General features: G+C 54.5%; 1 protein-coding gene across 5 annotated transcripts in view; it reads right to left on the reverse strand.

Moving 5' to 3' along the window:
- Positions 1-5,155: 5,155 nt before the first annotated feature.
- The window catches only part of Tmem273 (transmembrane protein 273), a 28,285-nt gene continuing 12,880 nt past the window's right edge, over positions 5,156-20,560 (reverse strand). For 2 of the 5 annotated variants that reach the window (XM_063233771.1, XM_063233769.1), the window contains 5 exons: positions 11,898-11,951; positions 11,606-11,746; positions 10,772-10,811; positions 8,483-8,646; positions 5,156-6,196 (listed from right to left, as the gene is read on the reverse strand). In XM_063233771.1, the coding sequence (XP_063089841.1) occupies positions 8,523-8,646; positions 10,772-10,811; positions 11,606-11,746; positions 11,898-11,951 (359 nt within the window). In that variant the 3' untranslated portion in view covers positions 5,156-6,196; positions 8,483-8,522. Of the gene's footprint in view, positions 6,282-8,482; positions 8,647-10,771; positions 10,812-11,605; positions 11,747-11,897; positions 11,952-20,560 lie in introns of all 5 variants that reach the window. The other 3 variants (XM_063233770.1, XM_013148611.3, XM_013148612.3) reach the window with 3 other exon arrangements.

A 20,560-nucleotide genomic window follows, 5' to 3' on the forward strand; every position in this document is an offset into this window, starting at 1 on the left:
CTGATTTCCACGTTAGGTTAATCACAAACCTACTCCTATTGCTGCCTCCTCTCATAGCAAGTCACATTTTCTCATTTCTTTGAATGTCTGGAGTTGTTCTATTGAACACTGGAATTGTGGGTGATCTACTATAAAAAATCCAGATTCTGTTGTCTTCAGAGGAAGACTGTTGATTTTTAGTTTGGTGTTTTTAATAAACTTTCTGTAGCTGTCCATTTTACATCTTAACTAAAGGACCAAACTAATAGTGAGAGTTGCGTCCGTTCTCCTGTGCAATCCAGCTTTCATAGGTGCCTTAAAAATCGTATCACAAACCTTTCAACCAACCCCAAATTATACTCCCAGCTATCTCTTGTCTAATCATAGACACCAAGCTACAATTATCCAAACCAGCTGACCCCACGCTTTTCCCATGGAAAGCAGACTAGGGACCCCGAGCCACGAGATCCCCCTCACTCTTGCCTCTGACCAAGCCTGGTGCCCGCAGCCCATGAGCCTGTGTGACACGCTGTGTCCGCTTCGCTTGGGAAACATCAGTGCTAAATTCTGTTGGTGACAGTGAGCTCTCTGTGTCACTTGGTGATCTTTACGAATTAACACCAGGGTACAAACCGTGTAAATCCAGTTCACTGTCTGTCAAAGTCAAAACATGAAACCACGGACGAAAAGGAAGCTGTTAGGAGAGTGTTTATTGGAAGTGACCCGAAGACCAGCTCCCGGCGTGGAGGGGTCCCAGGCATGTCCAGCACTTTTCAGGGGAAAGTAGAGGACGAGAATTGTTCTCTAGCCAGTGACCGAGTGTCACAGTGGCTCTAAAATGGGCTTAAATAACCAACTGGAATCTGGGTCTCTAAACCAGTTACCCAGAGTTTAAAGGAAACTGATTTTAAAAGAAAACCAATTATTCTGCATCTTTGAATTTCCTCCAAACGGGGCCCTAAATATCGGCATGGGTTGCACTCCGAGGTGCCCAAGGAAACTCCTTCTCTGGTCAAAGTCCCAGTTCACTGCCTTTTTTATTTACCTTTATGGTCTGGCTGACCCGCCAACCCCACCTCAGTTCCCTCCTCTAGCTCGCTGCCTATTCATAAGCCAGCTAAGTAAATTGCCTTTTACAAAATTATTAGTCTGGAAGTTAAATCACTGGCAGATTCCAGCGCCTCTTGGATTTAGGCTCGTAGTGATCCATTTTAGTTCTGCCTCTGGTCCTAGGTTTCCACAGGAAGCCGTCAGGGTTCTCTAAAGAAACAGAACCAAGGCTGCGTATGATGGAGATTTCCTTAGGGGCTGGGCTTACACAGTTAGGAAGGCTGCCAGGTCCTAAGTGGGCAGAGTGGGCTACAGCTGGGAGCCCAGGAAGGGATGAGATTATAGTCCCTGACCTGGGGAATCTCCTCCTGGTCGGGGGAGAGCAGTCCTTGGCTGGACGCTGATCTTCCGCTGCCTGGATAGACCCATGCCCGTCATGGTACAGTATCTGTTTTACTCAGTGTACAGTTTAAATATAAATCTCACCCACAAATACCCTCGCATAAACATCTAAAGTAATGCTGAACTGGTATCTGGCCACCATGGGGCCTGCAAGTTGACACATAAAATTAGTGATCACTGAGATCCTTCTAATGTGGCCGGATTTGAACTCCAGGCCGTGGCTCTCAATGGCAGAGGAGATCATCTCCACACTGAGTCTCTCAACGTCTGTCTTCTCTGTTATTTTCAGCCTTCTGGCTGCAGATTTCCAATGATGCCCTGGCATTTCTCCCCATCGATATGTAGCTTAGGAGTCAGTCAAGGATTTAAGGGAGGATTTCAAGCAGAGTTTGGTTCTGTTGCTAGGGCTGATCCATTTCAGGAATGGTTCCCCTGACTGCTTCGAGTCCCATCTTCTGTCCCCCCAGCCCAGTGAGACCGCTAGGCTCCTGCTGCACAAGCAACGTAAACTGGGTAAACTGGGCCACGTTCGCAGGGACAGCGCAGGGTGAGCGGGAAGCTGCTTGTCTGCCCCCCTAGCTTCTGCCTTCTTTTGGTGGCTCTTTTGTGCCTTTGGACAGTTATTTTAGCACGTTCTGCACCGAGTTTATCACTGTGACCGGCAAAGAAGCTGGACTGAGACATGTGTCTGTCATCACTGGCTTTAGAATCAGTTATTTTTTTAAAAATATATTTGGAAATCTTCATGCAAAGAAACATCTTTGTACTGGGAATATCGTGCATGTGTGAGTTTGGGTGTGGTGCTGGGGACTGAGCCCAGGGCCACATGCCGGTCCCTTGCACGCTGAGCTGCAGCCGGCCTCTGCATTTTTATTTAAAGTTTTTAAAAAATGTGATTGGCCAGTGTAGACTGTCTAATTTCAATCATTTGCCATTTGCTGAGATTATTTTTGTTTTTTTTTTTGCAGCTTACTTAATACACACCCCAAACTCGGTGTCCTTGGCAGAGGTGGCGTAAACCCTCCTGCTGTTCCTCCTGAGCTGTCTGTCAGCCTCCGTGCACGGCAGAGCAGTGATGTGGATACAGACAGCTTCACGGAGGTGCTGTTATCTTAGTGGCTTCTCTGTGTCTAACGTTCTCTCTACCTTGTCAGCCTTTTTACTTGAATTCAGTTTTCTTTTTGGCATCACTATTTCTGTCTGTTTTAGCCTTTGCCTAATAACTCTTTTTTAAATCTCTTAATTTTCAGTCACGCTATGACTTTTACTTGAGATGTGTTTCTTATAAATACCATGTGGCTAAGTCTTTTGAAATCAAGATAAACCCTTTGGGGAGGCGATGGCTCAGCAACACAGCCTTTTCTGGCAAGTGCAAGGCCCTCAATTCGATTTAGGGTTAAAAAAAATCAAGATAAATCTTTTTAAGAGGTGCGTTTTGTGAAAACAAGCAATTAATATTATATATTTAGACTTATTTTTATGACCCTGTTTTTATTTATTTACATTTTTTGTTTATTCTTTTTTCTCCCCCCCCCCATGTTTTGGACCATAAGTATTTAGATTTCCATGCCTTTTGTTCTAAATTTCAAGACTTTTTCTGAACTCTTATTATGCAAATTTAATAGTGTTTATCTGTCCATGTTGACAATTAGCCAGTGCTCTGTACTCTGTCTGGTAATAGACTGCATTAAGACCCTAGTGGAATGCTTTTAGATCTCTCCTCCCCTTTCTCCTCCACAACCTCCCATGCTAAGGTTGCGTGGGGTTTTAGTGCATGGAGTTAATATTACCATTTTCAAAACAACCATCCCTCACTGAAACATAAATTTAACTCCCTTTTGCCTCTTCCCTGGTCTCACATACTCCTCTTAAAATCATTTTTCATTTTGCTGGAGCTCACTTTCTCTCTCTTCCAGAGTGTGTTACTTGAACAGAAGTCTTCTGAGTTTTTGCACTTGGGAGGTTTTCATTTTTGTTTTTTGCCTTCTTATTTGAGTAGCAGTTTGGTGCAAGATGCTGCAAGGCCTCATCATTTCTCTTGAAAAGTTTGAAAACACGGCTCTCTCATTTCTGTTCATGCAGTTCTGTCGAGGGAAGTCTAAGTCCCGTCCCAGCCTCCTAGGTTTGTGGTAATTTGATTTTCTCGCTCTTGGTACCTCGGATTGTGCTTGGATTCTCCTGGGTGTTGTTGGCCTTCCTTCTGAAGCTCTGTAAAGGCGTGGCCTCTCTGTTTCGTGTGTTTCTTTCTTCTAGAACATTCATGGTAGGATGCATAGAACTTCCCTGTCTCCCAGTGGACTCTGTTTCCTGCCTTTTTGCAACTAACTTTGCAAAAGACAAAAGAATTTCATGGAAAACTGGACAGCCCAATGTCCCAACACCTCAGGACCTAGTCTGACCCTTGTCAGACACTTCCCCACCCTGCTTCCGTGTAGCATTAGCCATGGGCGCCATGACTTCACTGTGGTCTCTGACATTCCTGAGTGCTGGCCCCCGGGAGCCAGGATGCCCCTTCTGCGGTGGTCAGGTCTCCTCCTGCCGTGCCCCATCAGCACCCTCTCACCTCAGAACGGCACCTGCTCATCTGCTTGCCCACAGCCTTGTCTGCCTCAGGGCCACAGCTCTGTCTTCTGTGCTCTTCCCATGGTACCTGGTACCATGCAGTAGGGCAGGGGGCATTTATAGTGCATTCACAAGTGTCGGCTTAGCATGCAGCAGGAAGACGGTAGCCATCCTCCAGGGTCATCGAGGTAACTTCACAGGTAACTAAGGTGAGAGTGAGTCGCTGTCAGAAGACACGCAAGCACAGGTAGTAATCGGTGAGCGGAAGGAGGTCCTCAGCCCACTAGGTTAGAGTTCCTACCCTGAGTCCATCTGCTAGGGGTGGGCTCCAGGATTCCCCCAGGAGAACCCACACCAGCGGATGCTCGAGTCCCTGAATAGAGGAGGCTATCTGCACATAAACCACAGCACTGCTCACTGCAGAGGGCACAGATGGGACAGCCACTTGCACTGCGTCTTCCGGGTTAGGAGGCCCCCCCACTGTGCTGGAGAGTCACCTGTCCCTCCCCTTTGAGGATGGGGCTCTTCACGGTGGGCTGATGGGGGATGGTGAGGGGTGTGCACATACCGTGGATGCTCTGGGGCCTCTGGATAAGAGGACAAGGTTTGTCACCCCTGGCATGCACCTCAGTGACAGGGGGAGCTGCCCGGGTAGGAATGGCCCCCAGTTCAGTGCTGTGCACCCAGACATTGGGAGTTGGGACTGCTCCCCAACACTTTCCAAGAACTGCTTCCCCTGTTGGAAAGGGCTTGTCAAGAAAGCTTCTTAGATGTCCAACAGGACCAGGTGGACTCCAAGGCCCCAGCCCATGTTGCCTCATGGAAGAGGGAGGACACTGCCATCCAGCCTATGGACACAGGATAGGGATGTTTCCATCAGCGATGGGCCACACATATGGCATCACCTGGGGATGTCAACACCATCTCAGTCCACGTGATGGTACCTACAGCATCCATACAGCGATGAACCCCCTAAGTGCGAACTTCCTGAACACGTCCCCATCAGAACAAGACATCTGACTGTGTTTCTGTGGTCAGTACATGGGAAATTTTCAGGGACTGAGAATCAAGGGACTTTCCCTTCTGTTCACAAATATTTCTGCCATTCAAAACCAGATGCTTTAATTAAAATGCTGCTAAAAGAAGCCAATCAATTAACAGATCCCTTACAAGATGATTTATTCTATCTTATGCATGGACAATTGCTGGAGCACCATGTTACTGCTCCGGGTTATCAGTTAACAAAGGCTGCTAATGAAGAACATTGTTATCCAGTCAGGTAAAAGATGCCCTGGGAATCCAGGCAGATGATTCTAAAACAGCGTCTAGTTTTGAAATGTAGCTCGCCTGGTGTCCTGCACAAGGAGGGCACCTATCCGAGGAGAAGCAGCGTACACAGCCACCCGGGCCTCTGCAGAGGGAAGAGGCCTCCGGCATGCAGCCCTAGAAATGTGAGTTTGGTGACACAGGCAAGAGAAGCCTCAGACCAAGGACAAGGAGAGATGATGGAGGTTTCCTGGGCCCCTGCCGATCATGATCTCTGTGCATATGTCACATACATGTGACCGTCTGCGCGGCACTGTGGCAGGAGGGTGACAGTAGCTTGCCTTGCAGAGCTCAGCACGAGCATGCATCTGCTTTCTTACTCGATGCTTTGTTGTTCCTCCCCTTGAGGAGCTGAGAGCCACAGGCCAGAACCGGGCTGCCAAGGGCCCCTGCGCTCACGCTGACCAGGCTGCCCTTCCCTCTCCGCAACTGTGGCCCAGGGACAGTGCTGGAGCCTGGCTCCCAGGGTCCCTGTCCCCCTCACTGTGCACAGGCTCCCTCTGCAATGTGGGTCCTGGCAGTTACAAAGGATAGGCCAGCGTTTACGGAAAGAGCTGCGTAAGGCTGCTAAGATGGGGTGCTAAGGAAGCCATGGCTTGTTAGGGTCCCATTCCCATAAGCCATTGCAGGGGCAGATCCAGGAACAGCTCCAGCAGGAGCACCAGGTCAGGGCTGTGGGTTTGCTGGTTCCCATTTTAGCCCACAGCTGGCTAACATCCTCCCTGTGTGGGGAGCCAGCTTCTTGCAGAGGAGGAGTGGTCTCTTTTGGCAGGGCAGAGGCACTGTGGATTAGAGTCCTTTGGCTCGGTCATTTGCTGCCCACGCAGAGTCCCCCTGGGGTTCCATTGCGAGCCTTGGGCGTTTGAATGAAAACATCCTGAAATCAGAGTGTGGGTAGCTGTTCAGGCGGCTGGGCCTCTCCTGCCTCGGCCACTTGTCCCAGCTCAATCACCCGGGCTTCTCTGGAAAGGAAGAGAAACATCAGAAGACCTGGTGACGGGGTAGCAGGGCCCCACCTGATCCCTATGTGAGCTATACACACAGTAAGCAGGTATGCAGGAGTCCAAGCTCTCAGGAAACCCAGCAAAACAGGGCAACTCTTCGTACAAGACACAGCCCTGGTGGCCAGCAGCTTCCAGGTACAGCACAGCGTTTTCCAGAACAATTTCAACCTTGAGGTCGTTTCCTGCCCACCAACCCCAAAGCCACAAAGCCTCCATCACTTTGATTAGAAGAAGGGCAGAAGTCATTTCCTGAAGTCAATAGGTATATTTGGGGGAAAGGAAACCTCTCTGCAGTTGAAGAATTTTATACGGCTAGGCAGACACTGCAAGGAACGGTGCAGGAAAAGTCCCTAGGAAATGAGGCCCTGGACTGCAAACTCCAGGCTGTCGTGAGAGTCACCATGGGTGTTACTCAGCATAGACAGGGGGCAAGCAGGGTGGATGTGTTTTTAAATTAAACAGAGTGGTGCAGAGGGAAGAGTGAGGTCTCTGTGCAGTCACTCGGGGCTGCAGACCTCACTGGCACCTCCACGCATGACACCGATTTGCACCAACACTGCAGATTCACATCTGAGACGCCTGCAGCTGTAGAATAGTGCACGCACTTCTGCGCCCACCAAGCCATGCCTGTGCAGGTCCAGTTACCATCCCGACATCGCAAGGGAGCAGCAGCAGAAAGACAGAGCACAGACAGGCACCCACGGGCCAAGCCAAGGGCCGTCAGATGGACAGCATGTGTTCACCAACCAACGACACAGGTCCAGGTCAAGGCTGCAAGGCTGGATGATACGGAGGCTTCAGCTCGATGACGCCGAAGATGAGCAGGTTGAAAGCGGAGGGGGAGCAGAGAGAGATGGCGGGAGGTTTCCCACAAGGGTGACCAGGCCGGGAGTGGGGCATCTCTGGGCCCAGAAAAAGGTAGTGTGGAGTCCATGCACAGAGCACCCCGGGGGTGAGCTGAGTCCGTCTCTCCTGCGCCGTGGAACCGCATGGGTTTCCTGCCATGAGGCAGGCTCGTGCACTGTGTTCACTGGCACTGAGCACGGTGGCTTCGGCCAATGCAATTGGGGACCAAAAATCAGTTAGGGGCCTAGACCTGAGACGGGGGGATCATCGGCACTTTGGCGGTTAATGCAGTATTCATAACCGTCAGAGGGATCCAGAGAGGAACAAAAGGCAGCTGTCAAAGGCTTCATCAGAGAGGCTCTGTGATGTTAACATGCTCAAAAGTCAGTATAGTCAATGACCAGATCAGAAACATAATGGGAAATTGTAGAAGAATAAAACAAAAACCAAGATCAAAACAAAATACTTAGGAATGAGCTTAACCAGAAATGCGAGAATTTTGTAAGTGTGAAATTGGAGAGTTCTTAAAACGCATGAAAACAGGCTTGCAAAAAAAAATCTTTATAACAGGAATGGGGTAGGTATTAGGTAGGTGTGGGCTGCACAGCACCGCGCTGCTGGGGGAATTTGTGTGCTATTAGGCAGGAGCTAGAGGGTAAAATCCTCACAGGACCGAGGACTGGGCTTTCCTCTTAGAACCCGGAGAGGCTGGGAAAATACCGGGGAGCTCGAAGCTTTTACAATTCAGATGCTTGTCTGGCTACGCTCAGGCCCAAGGCTTGGTTTCTAAACATCACTCTGCAGTGAATTTAAGAGAGAGAGAGACAGAGACAGGCAGAGAGAGACAGACAGAGACAGAGAGAGATACAAGGGAGAGAGAGATACGGAAAGAGAGACAGAGAGAGGCAGAGACAGAGAACAGAGAATGTAGGCAGGGAGGGAGGCAAGGAAAGGAGGGGTCCTAGGGAAATGGGTGATTGCAGATGGGGCCAGGTGAGCTGGAAGCTGTGTCTTGTCGCAGTCTAGCAGGTGTTGTTGGACAAGAGTCCATTTGCAAGAACTCAGAGGCCACCAAAAAATGACAGGCACTGGCTACATTTGGGGCAATTTGAACATTAAAAGGACTAAAATGCACAGTGATAATACTCAGCCAGTGGGAGAGGAAAGAAAGTGGAAGGCTGGTTTCCCCCAGCCGAATGTCAGCTATGAACCGGAGAGAGCTGGATGCTCTGTCTCGTGAGGACCCCACGCAGTAATGAACGGCACCAACGGGTGCCGACAGAGGAGGTCCGTGCTCCTGGAACTGTAGGTACCTGAGGATCCGCATGGCCTCACGTGCCAGCTCTCTGTCCGCTAATCTGCGACAGTCACTTCCTCAGCTGCACCACCAAACTCAGTGTCACCAGCAGTGAGAGGGCCTGGCGTCCTGTGCTGTCGAAGTACAGGACGGGATGTGCCGTGTCCCCTCTGCGGCAGCCTTGACAAAAGAAACCACAGCACATCTGCTCTAGAGAAACAAACCAATCTAGAGAACAGGATGCTCGATAGGACAACTGGCCCGGGATTCTGAAGCCACTGTGCCTGCCGTGAGGTGGAACCAGAGTGACCAACGATAAACGTGACGCTCCTTCATGGACTGGACAAACAGGAATAAAAGATGATTTTGAAATCATCAGGACTACAGGACCCTGGCTGGGTGCCATGTATTACTGATTCAGCACTCCCTTTCCCGGGTAGCGGTGCCCCTGGACTTGTGATTACTCGGGACATACAAGGATGATGTGTTTAGAGGTGAGACGTTGTGATGTCTACCCTGAATTCTGAGTGGATCCGCCCCAAAATGTTACATTCACAGAGATAAAGCAAAGGAGGAAAATGTAGCGAACCAGGGGTATGTTTTTTTGATGGCACGGTTCTTTCAACTTTTTGGTGCATTTGAAGATTTCTCAAATAGAAAAAGGGCACAGAGTGGATGGGAGGTGGCCCCGGCCTGGTGATGTTCCTGGGGGTCACTCTGGGTTCAGCTAGGGATGTGGCTCGAGATGCAACCATGGGATGAACCACTAGGGGCGCTCTCTTTCTGTCCCTTGCTGATTCTGAGACCCCCAGCAAGGGACTTTCCAGTGGCATCCCCAAGGGAGGCTGGTTTGGGCTCACCTGGCTGCGCTGACACAAGGCCTCTGGCTGATGGCCAGCAGTCCCTCCTCGCCACGCAGAGGAGCCACCAGACACTGCCCCTGCCCCCGCCAGGTGCCTGTAACATTCCCAATACCCTCTTTTCTGGCAGTGCTGGGGATTAAACCAGGGCCTCTGAGACACTTTCTTGCTAAGTTACTACGTTGCCCAAGCTGATCTCCTATTTAGGATCTTCCTGCCTCAGCCTCCCACAGTGCTCCAATTCTCTCCTTTTATTATGGTGACTATACTTGTAACCCATCCCTTGGAGAAAAGGAGGCTTAGCTTGAAAACGAAAGAACAGGATGCTGCTGAGTGAAGAGGCCCGGGTGACACACAGCACACGCAGCACTCTCCCGGGAGGAGCCCGATCAGCCGACCCTTGGCTGTTCCTCGGGGTCTAACATCTTCCTGGCTCAGCTGCTCCGCTCTGTAGTACGCACAGGTGAGCTGTGCCTCTGCTCCCCACTAGCTCCCCCATTTCTCCCTCCCCTGCACCTCTTCCTGTTCCTTCGGGTGGCACTTTGCTTTTGAGGTGCTTACCGCTCTGCCGCCGCCCTGCAGGGTGATGGGATCTGCCTCCGCCAGCCCCAAGCCTCGAAATAACCCAGCGCCTCTGCCTCTTTCCTCTTCCTGCTCCCGGCAGGCCCCAGCAGCGGGTCTGGGGCCCACGGAGTCCACAGCACCACTGCCCAACCCCAGCAGGACTCCTCCCACCTCGGTCATGAAGACGCACAAGTCTCTCCGCCCCCCAGAAACCCCCGGCACCCTCCCTCCCACGCCTCCCTCCGCTGGGCTCTGCTTCTGCTGGCTGCTCTGATTGTTGGCTGCGCTGCCAGGGCCCGGCTATGTGACCTTCGAGTCCCCACCCCGCAACCCTGCTTCCCGCTGCTGGGCGCTCCTGCACCCTGAGACACCGGAGCCCTTCCCTGGTGAGCCCTTCCCTGGCAGCTGTCTCCTGGGACCCGGCTGTGACCCCTGTGACAGACAGAGGCAGTGCCTGCCCGAGGCCTCTCGCTCAGCCCCCACTGGGCACACACAGGAGCACCCACTTCTGCCAAGGGGACCCTGCCTTCAAGGAGCTTGCAGTGCGGGGAGAAAAGGGCGGGACTGGACAAGTTACTGTCACAAATGTCAACTCTAGAATGAGCTACAGAGAACAATGAAGACAGGGAGAAGAGAAGGATGGAGGGAGGGCACGGGTGCTGTCGACAACGGGTCACCTGACACTGTGGCAGAGAGGAGGAGGGGATGGGATGGAGGTTTGCAGCTGTCTAGAAGGAACCTTCTGGGTTAGGGAACAGCAAGAGCAAAGGCCCTGAGGCAGGCAGGACAGCATGGAGACTGGGTGACAGCAGCATGGAAGCAGCACAGCTTGGAGAGGAGGGTGCAGGGGGACCTCCTGTGCATGGCAGAAGTCCCCTTACCTCATCGACAAACTCCTCTTCTTCCTCTGCACAAATGGGTCTAAAGAGAGAAATCGGTGTGTTAATCCATGAGAATCCTGGGCTGGTCTGGGGCAGTGTCCTGGTCCCACACTTCTCTGTCCAGCCCCTGGACCCCTTGGCTGAGTACACAGGTGGGGTGAGGGTGCTCTGTGGGTGACACCATGAGACCCTGATGCAGACACTCATACCGTAACTGCCTGGCGTCCATCCCTGTGATAGCCCTGCTCCGTCTGATTCTTGAGGGGCCCCTCGCTGCCCACATCACTGCACCAGCAGCACCCCCCACCCATGGTTAGGGCCACCTCAGCCCCTGGACCAGGCCATCTGACCTCATCACTTGAATAAGAGAACTTTTCTATCCAAAGCCCATTTCAGCTCTTCCCATCTTTCTCCAGCAAACCTGCTTCTCGGGAACGAATCCGAGAGACTGAGGACAGACGGACAGGAAAAGAAGACAGCGAGAGGCAGAGGGAGATGCAAAGAGAAGCCGCTGTCCTGCCTGAGCCCTGCTGGGCTTGGTGCTTTCCATTCCTTCCTGCCCTCTTTTTGGAGCTGCCTCTGTGCCCCAGGTTGGTAGCATCGAAGGATACTGCCCGCTATAGTTGGAATCTTGACTGTCCCCCAGGGGCCACCTCAGGCCCAGAAGCAACAGGATCCAGTAACCATGGGCTGAAACCTCCACCGCTGGGAACCTGAATACATCTTTCTTGGGGAGCTGTGGTTGGGGTGTTTGGTTGCAGGGAGGGAATCTTGACTGCCCCCCTCAGTCTCAGCTGAAGCTGCACGGCGCGCGCTGAGCGCCAGGTCCCTCACCAGTGACGCCCCGGGCTGTGCTCCGCAGCTCCGCAGAGTCCTGGTCTGACAGGTGCTTCCGGATCATGCAGATCTTCAACACCAGGAAGCCCACACAGATGGCGACACCCAGCGCAGTCCCGATGAGGGCATATTTGAAATCTAGAGCCAGAGAGACACGGCACACATGGCTCGGTGTCTGCCCTGCTCCATGCTTAGCATCCCGTGCCACAGCCGAGGAGACCGTGCCCAGAGCACATTTGTTCCCTCCTTCCCCGCTCCCTGGAACCAGATCCCACAGGCAGTCACTTACCAACCTCAGCCTCTGCAGACTCGCCAGTGGCCAGTACCCGAGCTCCTCCGACCCCTGCAAAGAAAGAGAACTCAACCTTCTATGTACCCACGGCTGCCTGGAAGAGAGCTGCAGGGCACGCCAGGGCCCAAACCGGAGATGTGGCCACCCTCCCATCAGCCTCCCCTCAGAAGCTCTGCCATCCGATGGCCACAGAGTCCAGAGCCCTTGCTGGGACCTCAGAGCCTGCCCCACGCAGGCCCTTAACAGTGTCCAGCAGCCCCGGCTCAACCCGGGCTTACACTCCCTGCCTCTGGGCCACTCCCTTGGCCTGTCCTCATGGAAGCTGGTCCTGCCAGAGGGGGTGGTGGGTAGTCCACAGCCGGGTTAACTGCCTTGCCAAGAGACTCCAGAGCCACTGGGCTTAAAAGACCATCGCTTAGGGCCTGGCTGGCCACGCCCACACACCCTTTCCTGGTCAGCCAACCATGCCCACATCCTTTACTTTACACTCAGCCCTGTGGCGATGGGTAACTCCCAAATGTCCATCTCCTTGCTGGTTTCCCCAGCAGGCTTCACAACACAGTGTCTGGTGGGTGACCCAACACCTGACACACAGCAAGTCTCAACAGATGTTCCCCGCAGGCAGGCAGCGAGGGGCAGGTGACAGCATCCTGTGGGGTGCTGCACACCTCCAAACCTTAGGATGGGATTCAGGAGGCACAAGCTGTGGCCTGGTCTCGCAGTCAGGCTGGAGAGGCACAGTGCTCTGGTGGAAGCGGGCGCTGGCCAGCCAGGTCGATACTTCCCTACTGGTGCAGTGGAGGCCTCTGTGCGGGACTCAGCCACAGCTTGGTGCATGTGGCACCGGGAAGGAATGACCTTCTGTGCACGCAGCCTGAAGACGAAAGCCCCATGCAGCATGCCCAGGGCAAGGGGTGGGAGGTGGCCCAGCTGCCCTGAGAGAGGCTAGGGTACAATTCTGTCCTCTGGCTTTACACACAGGGCCTCTCCAAGGCTCAGGGGCGGGCCCAGAACCTCAGCTAGGACCAAGTCCTGTGCATATTGGCCTTCCCCGGACACACAGCTACAGGGCCAGTTTAGTTTGTAAATTATACTCGGTGAAGAGATGACCTGTTACTAGAAGTAAAGTAGGTTGGCAAAACGGTACACTATCAAAAGTCACTTAAAGTTTGAGATGGTCTGTTGCTGGAACTTTCTTACTAGTATTTTCAGATCATGTCTGACCACGGGTGACGAAAATCTCAGAAAGCAACACCTTCTATATGGGGAACTGTACCCCCCAAACCAGCAAGGTAGGCAGCTGAATGGGCTTGAGCTAGGGGAGAAGACAGGGAGAACTGCCACCCGGGGCCCTTGGGAGAGGGAAGGAGGAAAGGAGATGACGCTGGAGTCCAAAATGCACCTTTAGCCAGTGATGCAGGCACATGTCCTAAATCCCAGCACTCTGGGAGGCTGAGGCAGGAGGATTTCAAATTCAAATCCAGCCCTGGCAACTTATGAGCCCCTCCCTATCTGAGAATTTAAAGAAAGAAAAGAAATTAAAAAGCCTGGGGATACAGCTCAGTGTGAAGGGCCTAGTTTAAATCCCCAGTATGGCAAAAAAAAAAAAAAAAAAAAACACCAAAAACCTGATCTCTGCCTTGCCCAGCTCCTCCCCGTCCAGTGGCCAGGACCTGCTTTCAGCAGCTCTGACCAGCCCCACCCACTAGACACTCCCACTCCTCCCTATGATCAGTGTATGATCAGTGCTTTTGGCCCCAGCTGTGTCCCCTTCAAGCCCCTTGAGCTCCAGGCTCTCAGCCCTGGGGTCTCTAAATAGGGACTCAGCTCTTCACTGCTGAGAACAAGCCCGCGGAGGCCTGGCCGTGTGTTCTCTCTGGTGGCCGCGGCCTGGAGCTCCTGCTAGCCAGTCTGCAGCCGCTGGGCGGCAGCCTTTCCCTCCGCAGGGACGGAGCCTCCTTGCCGCGGGAGCTGGAGCCCTGCCCTGCTCCTTTGGGGGCCCTGGCCTCAGACTCTGCAGGCACAGAGGCGACTGACTCCCCCTGCGGCCCACCACTGGTGCATGGGGGCTCTGCCTAGCACGGCCGGGACTCCAACATTGTGGGGGGAGCCTGCAGGAGGAGCTGGGCAGGCTCTCGCACCCAGGAGGAGTATGCAGGGGTGGCGGGGCTCCCTGAGAAAGGGCCTCGAACCCCTCCCCTGCTCCTGCCTCCCAAAGCCCTTGGGACTTTCCACAGCCTCCGTGTGGGGCCTGGGGGCCCAGAACTCAGATAGAATTTTGTTTAGACTTATTCTGCTTTGTTTTGCAGTTCTAGGGTACAACCAAGACCTTGACACTAAGCTGCATCCTCAGCCCGTTTTACATTCATTTTGAGGCAGAATCTTACTAAATGTCTAAATTGTACAGGGCGGACTCAAACTCGGAGGGCTCCCACCTTAACCTCCCAGAGAATTCTTTCCTAGGCATGTCCCAAAGGGCTCCCCGAACTCTCCATCCCAGAGTCTGTGCTCTCCTCAGATGCCCCATTACCGCTGCTCTGCCCCTCCTGCCAAAGCGGGGCTTCCAGTTCCCTCCCTGCAGCTCTGCCCACTTCAGTCGGCTGAGCCAGTGGCTTCCGGACAGCAAGGGGCCTCCTGCAAGCATCACAGGCCCTGGAAACCATGAAGGTGACAGGCAGGCGGCAGGGCTGCAGGACAGCCAAGCAAGCTGCTTCCGTGAGAGCCAAGCACACAGCCTTGCCCAGCTCCCTGGAACCCGACCCCTCTGAGCGTCCCTGGCATGCGGGCCTCTGGGCTGTGCACCTGTCAGGCCCACCCTCGCGGGGGCGGTCGCCTCTGCCACCCTTATTTGGGCAGCACCAGGCTGAGTGAGCACTCAGATGTCATTCTATAAGTATCTGGCCTAAAAATAGGGAGACGCTGCCCTGAGTGTGCGTCCCTGCCTGGCAGAGTCCGTCCTGGAGCTGGAGTATTGCAGGGTGGCTCCCACGACGCCTCAGGAATTCCGGCATTCGCAGCCAGAGGAGTTTCAGCTGCCTGAACTGGCGTCCATCCGCCCCTCCCAGAGGCCACAACATACACAAGGCCCCAGCAGAATGCTCCAGGAGCTCTGGGGTCCAGGCCAACCAAGGCAACCTGAACCCACATCCCCCAGAGAGATCACAAGGCATCAAAAGAGACAAAAAAGTGTCAGCGTGTCTTGGGATGTTCACACCTTCCTGCAAAAATCAGTGTCTGCGCTGGAGGGAGTTGAACCGGGATCAGCATTGGTAGCTGTGGAGTGGGCTGCCCCCCTCCTCCACGCCTCGTCTGCTAGTGGCCTTGGCTTTGCTCCTGGAGACCAGCCCTGTGGGATGCCCAGGGAGCTGGCTTTGTAATGGACTGGGGACCCACACTGATTAGTTAGCATATTTCTCCTTCCTGTCGATAGTAACCTGTGAAACCCAAGAAGATTCATTTGAAACTCGAGGAAACTACAAAATGCAGGTGCATGTTATGGAATTATTAAGACGGGGCTGCTATGACCGGAAGGATCCTGGTGATGCGAGTGACAGATCTGCTGCAGGGTGGCTGGAGGTCAGGCTGGCGAGGAGAACACTGGTAGCTCACAAGACGCTCCACACGCGGTGTTGGGTACACATCCCTGCACATGCTGCCCTGTACTGCTCCTCGGAGAGATCGCCCTTCAAGATGGGGCACCAAAGCCACCTCCCCTTGCTGTGTGCAGCCCAGGTCCCCCTCCACCTCACACAGCTCTCCTGGCACTGTTTTCTGGTCTGCAGAAGCACAAGGACACCAACCACCCACGGGGTGCCATTTCTTCCCTGCACCCAGGTGACCCCTGAGACCACTAGGAGCTTGGACTCTGCCGCAGGAAATGCAAGGCAGAAAGGACCCAAGACCAGCTGAGCTGTCACCTGAAGCCACTAAGCACTAGAGCAGAAGTGGCTTGAAGTGCTACCTTCAGGGTTCTCTTGCTGGGAGATCTGGGGGTTCAGGAGCCAAGATCAGCCACAGGGGAGGAATCTAGTGGAGGCCTCGCATGTGGGGCTTGGGGACCATGGTGAAGCCTCCATCTTCCAAAGAGGCTGAGATCCTTGGGGCTCAGGGTTTAGTGACACACAGCTGGCACCACTTGACAGCTAGGAAGCTCAGGGAGAGACCTGGACCTGTGGCCCCTGGGCTCCATTTCACACTGTGGGACCCCAAGTCACTCCTCCCCTGGGAAAATGGGGACTCGTGATGCTGGTGTACTAGGAAGACTCTCCAGAAAGTGCTCCTCTTCCACCCTGTGCCTGAGGCTACCCTTGGTGGGCTGACTTGAGTTAGGAGCACTTGCTCCTAACTCAGCTCATTCAGGGTCTGCATGCTGACAGCTCTGTCCTTCCTGGAGATCCAGAGCCCTTCTCCAGTCCAGAAAAATGGGGCTGCAGCCTGACCCCATCCCGTGGCACAGGTTCAGCCCTCTACTAGCAGGTGCATGAGCACAGCAGATCATGGCTCCTGCTGATACCACTGTGACCTGCAGAGACCACAGATGTCCACCGTGACCCGGGAGCTCTTCCTGGGCACCTCCTCCTGTCTCATCAGAGCTCGACTTTCCATCAGCAGAACCCCCTCATTCCACATGCCCATCGTGCAGCCCTCTGGGCCCTCTCCTCAGCCAGGATGGACCTGAGTCAGATCCTGAACCTACAAGCCTGAGCTGTGCAGTCTGAAAGAGGACCAGAGAGGGCCTTTGGGGTCAGAGGCCTGAGGATGCCCCATGGTTCCCACAGGTCCTGCACCCTCAAAAAGAGGAGTCTGTGGAGTGCCTGCTGTGCAACCCAGCAGAGCTGTCCTGGGTCCTGGAAGAGGGAGGACCACACCCTCGGGTCCCATGAGAGCCAGGAGCCAACGCAGGGGAGCAGCTGGGGTGCTGGCAGGGGGTGCACAGGCACCAAGGGTGGGTGAGGGGACCCGCAGCCAGCCTCAGGGTGGGGATCTGAGCTGCCGAAGTGCAGTGCAGTCTGAGTGACATTCTGTGTCTTCCCCTTCGGCCCATGCCACCATGGATATGGGCGAGCTTCAGCCAGAGGCTCACCAGGGTCAGCTGAGCAGGAAGCAGGAGACCCCTGAAGGCCACCATGCAGACGGCAAGGCCACGGAAGCACAGAGCAGGAGCAGTGCCCTGGCGCCCCAAGGAAGAGGAAGACAGTCAGGGGTGCGAGTGACAGGCACTGTCACACTTGTGCACTTGGCTTTCCCAGAGAATTTTTGCTAATTAATTCTTAGATTTGCTTGCTGGGAACGAGGCTCTTGGCTGGCCGAAGCCAGACTGATTGGTACCTTTCCAGGCTCACGGGTGCTGACAGGGGAGCTGCCCGGGCCGGAGATGGAACCAAGGGGGACCCTTCGGGCTGGGCACCTTGTGACCAAGACGAGGTGACACTGCACTGGGAGCAGCTGCAGCCCCAAGGGAGATTGGGTACACTCCCGAGGCAGGCAGTGCTATCCCAGGACGCTACACAGGACACGGCCTGTCCTTCCTCACTGGGAGGGGCCTCGGATTCCCACCAGGATACTGAGAGGGAGGAGGCTGGGTCAGGAGCCTGTCCAGAAAGTGTGGCTGGAACCCAGGGTCTCCATGCAGTCACTGGTCAGCCAGGGCCTGGTGCTGGTCTCAGCTTGGTGGCCCCCTTAAGTGATGGAGGTGAGTGTGCTGCCTTCCCACTGGCAAGAAAGCACCCCACAGAAGACGTAGTCTCTGCTTCCTGGGGCCTTTCAGAAGTGGGGAGCAGAGCGACCTGGAGGCCACCCTGGAATTAGGTGCTTAGAGCAGGAAGGGGCAGCCAGCGCCCGGAAGTGATCGAGATGCGCCCTGCCAGCCTTTCATGGGGGGACTGGCCATGGACGCTGGAGCTCCCCCACCCACCCACCCAAACAGGCTGCTTCCAGGGCGAGGCTGGGGCCAGCCTTGCAGAGAGCGCGGGGGAGGCTGGGAGCCGTACAGAATAACTAATTAATGATGGTAAAGCATGGTGCAGGAGGAAAGCGCTGTATAACCACTAAGTGGTAGGGTTATTATTATTCATGCAATATTCATACCCTGATCTTCAGCCTCTGGGAAGCTTCGTCCTGGGTCCTGAGGGACCTGGCGGGAGGGGGGGGGGCACACGTGCCCAGGGAGGGAGCCGTGGGATGGCAGCAGGGCCTGTTAGCAGTCCCAGGAGGCCATGCCCTGGCTTCTGCCTCTGTTTACCAGGGGCGGCTGGGGGAGCCCTTCGATACGCTGGGCATCTCTCTCATCTTTCCAAGGCAGATTCTGGGGTACACAGGCCTAGGACAGGCCATGCACCTTGATATTTAGGCTGTAAATCAAGCCACACACAGGGCCCGGCCTCCTCCCCAGTGCCCTGTGAGACCTTCCCTGGGTCCCTTCTAGAAGGGAAAGCTCAGATGCGGCAAATGTGGGTCGCAGTTCCAAGGAAAGAGTGAGACGAAGCCAGGTCACCTTGGGAGCTGGAACCCTTGGGGTTTCTACCCAATTTGTAGCTCCCCCAGACTCCCAGGTGGTGCTAAGTGGCTCCCAAGGAGCTGACCAGGTGGAGCCAGGGATGCAGGCATGCTCTCAGGGTCCACTTGTGACCTCCATGGAGGCCACCTCCACCTCCCTCCCTCTCTATGCCCAGGCTGGGGTCTCCACAGTCTTAACATCTGGCCTTTGCTTCCTTTGGGCTTGAGTGCCTCTGTGTGGGCCGTCGAATGCCTGAGCCCCAGCCTGAGGCTTGGAGGAAGGATATCGCTCCACCTTGAGAATGGCTGTCATCACCTCGAGCTGACAAAGCATCTTTGGAGACCACATATGACTCTGACCAGGGCTCTCGGACACTTTAGGAGGGTCTTCCCTGTCCTTTCTGTTCCTCTGGGCCTCTTCCCCGAGTCTGGTCTGCTGTCACACAGTGGGGACCCACCCTGCCTTACACTGTCTTCCCATGCTGCTGGACAGGGACCTAGACCTCTGCTCATGGGCTGCTTCCACGATGGGCCTGTGACAGGGCCAGCCAGCATCCCCTCTCCTGGAGTGCCTGGCTGCTTCTCCTGGAAACCTCACGACTTCAGCCCTGTGACCCAAAGGGAGGAGTACCTCCCCAAGGCTCCTAAAGCCCAGCAGAGCCAGATCCAGCTCCCTCTGCCTGGCTCCCGAGCCTACTCTCTGCAGGCCACTGCTGCCTGCTGCCTCCTCTCTCCGCACCCCCATCCGTGGTGGAGGCTTTCTTCTGTGCTGAGAGCCTCACAATCTGTCGCATCTGATTCCCACCTTTGCAGGGTCTCTACAGGCCAGCTCCCAAAAGCTACCACACGCTTTGTGTACCAGCTGACTCACAAACCAGTTGAGCTACTGGGCAGGTGCTGGGCCACGCATTGACCCAGCAGAGAAAGAAACGTGAGGACCTCTGTGGCTGGGCAAGGGGCAGAGCATGTGAGAAGGCCGTGGGGCCGGACAGGAGCACAGTGGGCATTCCCAGTGGCCAGAAGCAGGCACCCCAGGCTGAGGGTAAGGAATCTGATCACCGCCATCCTAGGCCGACACGAGAGCACTCTATAAGCCCTCTTCACAGCTTGGTGACCCCCCTCGGTATCAGCCCTGCGATTGACAGCAGCCCCTGCTTCCCATGCTTCCCCAACCCTTGTCCTCGGGCGACCATTTCCCCTTGTGCTTTCTCAAGCCTGACACCCATAACTAATGCCACCCTCCCTCAAGCCCAAGAAAAGACCCCAAACCCTGTACGAGAGGATTCCGTCTGATTTGAGGGCTAGAGAAGCCGCTCTCCGGGTTGTTCTGAAATAAACCTGATGTACTGAGCTTGGACCCAGCAGGAGTGCGACGGGTCTGTGTGGACACAGTGTGACCAGTGAGGTCCATGCTGACCGCAGTGGAAAGCTGCTGGAGGAGGTCATCCTGGCAAGTGTGCAATCACCGTCCCTTCTTTCTCCTGGGGACACTCCCTCCTTCGGGAGACTCTGGGACCAGGGAGGTGTATCAGGGAGGCTCAGTAGCTGCTTCCTAAAGCACTTACTCCATATCAGCCGCCTTCCAGGTGCTTAGAAGTTTATTTCAGACTCCCATTTCCAGGAGGGCAGGGTGGACCTACTCTAACCCATTCTCTCACTAGGAATAGCTAATCCCCCTCCCACACTATTAGATTCTATATGAGAAAACAGAGGTAAGTAAACACCAAAAGGAGGGGAGATGGACCAGGGACCTCGGGACCCCAGAAGTAAAAGCTGAGTGAATTTCCTTTCATATCACAACCCCAGACTGAGCACAAACAAACACATAAACAAACATAGAAGCCCCAGCTCAGCTTTCACCAACCAAAGGATCGGGAGGGGCAGTCTAGAAACCCAGAACTTTTGGGCTGTAACCAGTGGACTCTGGCACACAGCACAGAAACAACTGTGGTCTCATTGCACCCCTGCCTTGTCCAGGAAGCAAGTGGAGACCTGGATTTCCACCTAAACTGGACTGTGGTAAGAGCCCCAAATGCCTCACCAGTGCTGTTAGAGAACCACAGGGGAGCGGGACTTTCATCCCTCACAGATGAAAGAGGGCTTCGTTCCTGGGTGGTCTCCGGAGACCATGCAGGGAACCTGACTTCCACCCCAACTTGCCTGGA

This window comes from Cavia porcellus, unplaced genomic scaffold (assembly GCF_034190915.1).
Source record: "Cavia porcellus strain 051 isolate PalLab524CR breed Dunkin Hartley unplaced genomic scaffold, mCavPor4.1 scaffold_23, whole genome shotgun sequence".
Classification (NCBI taxonomy): Eukaryota; Metazoa; Chordata; class Mammalia; order Rodentia; family Caviidae; genus Cavia; species Cavia porcellus.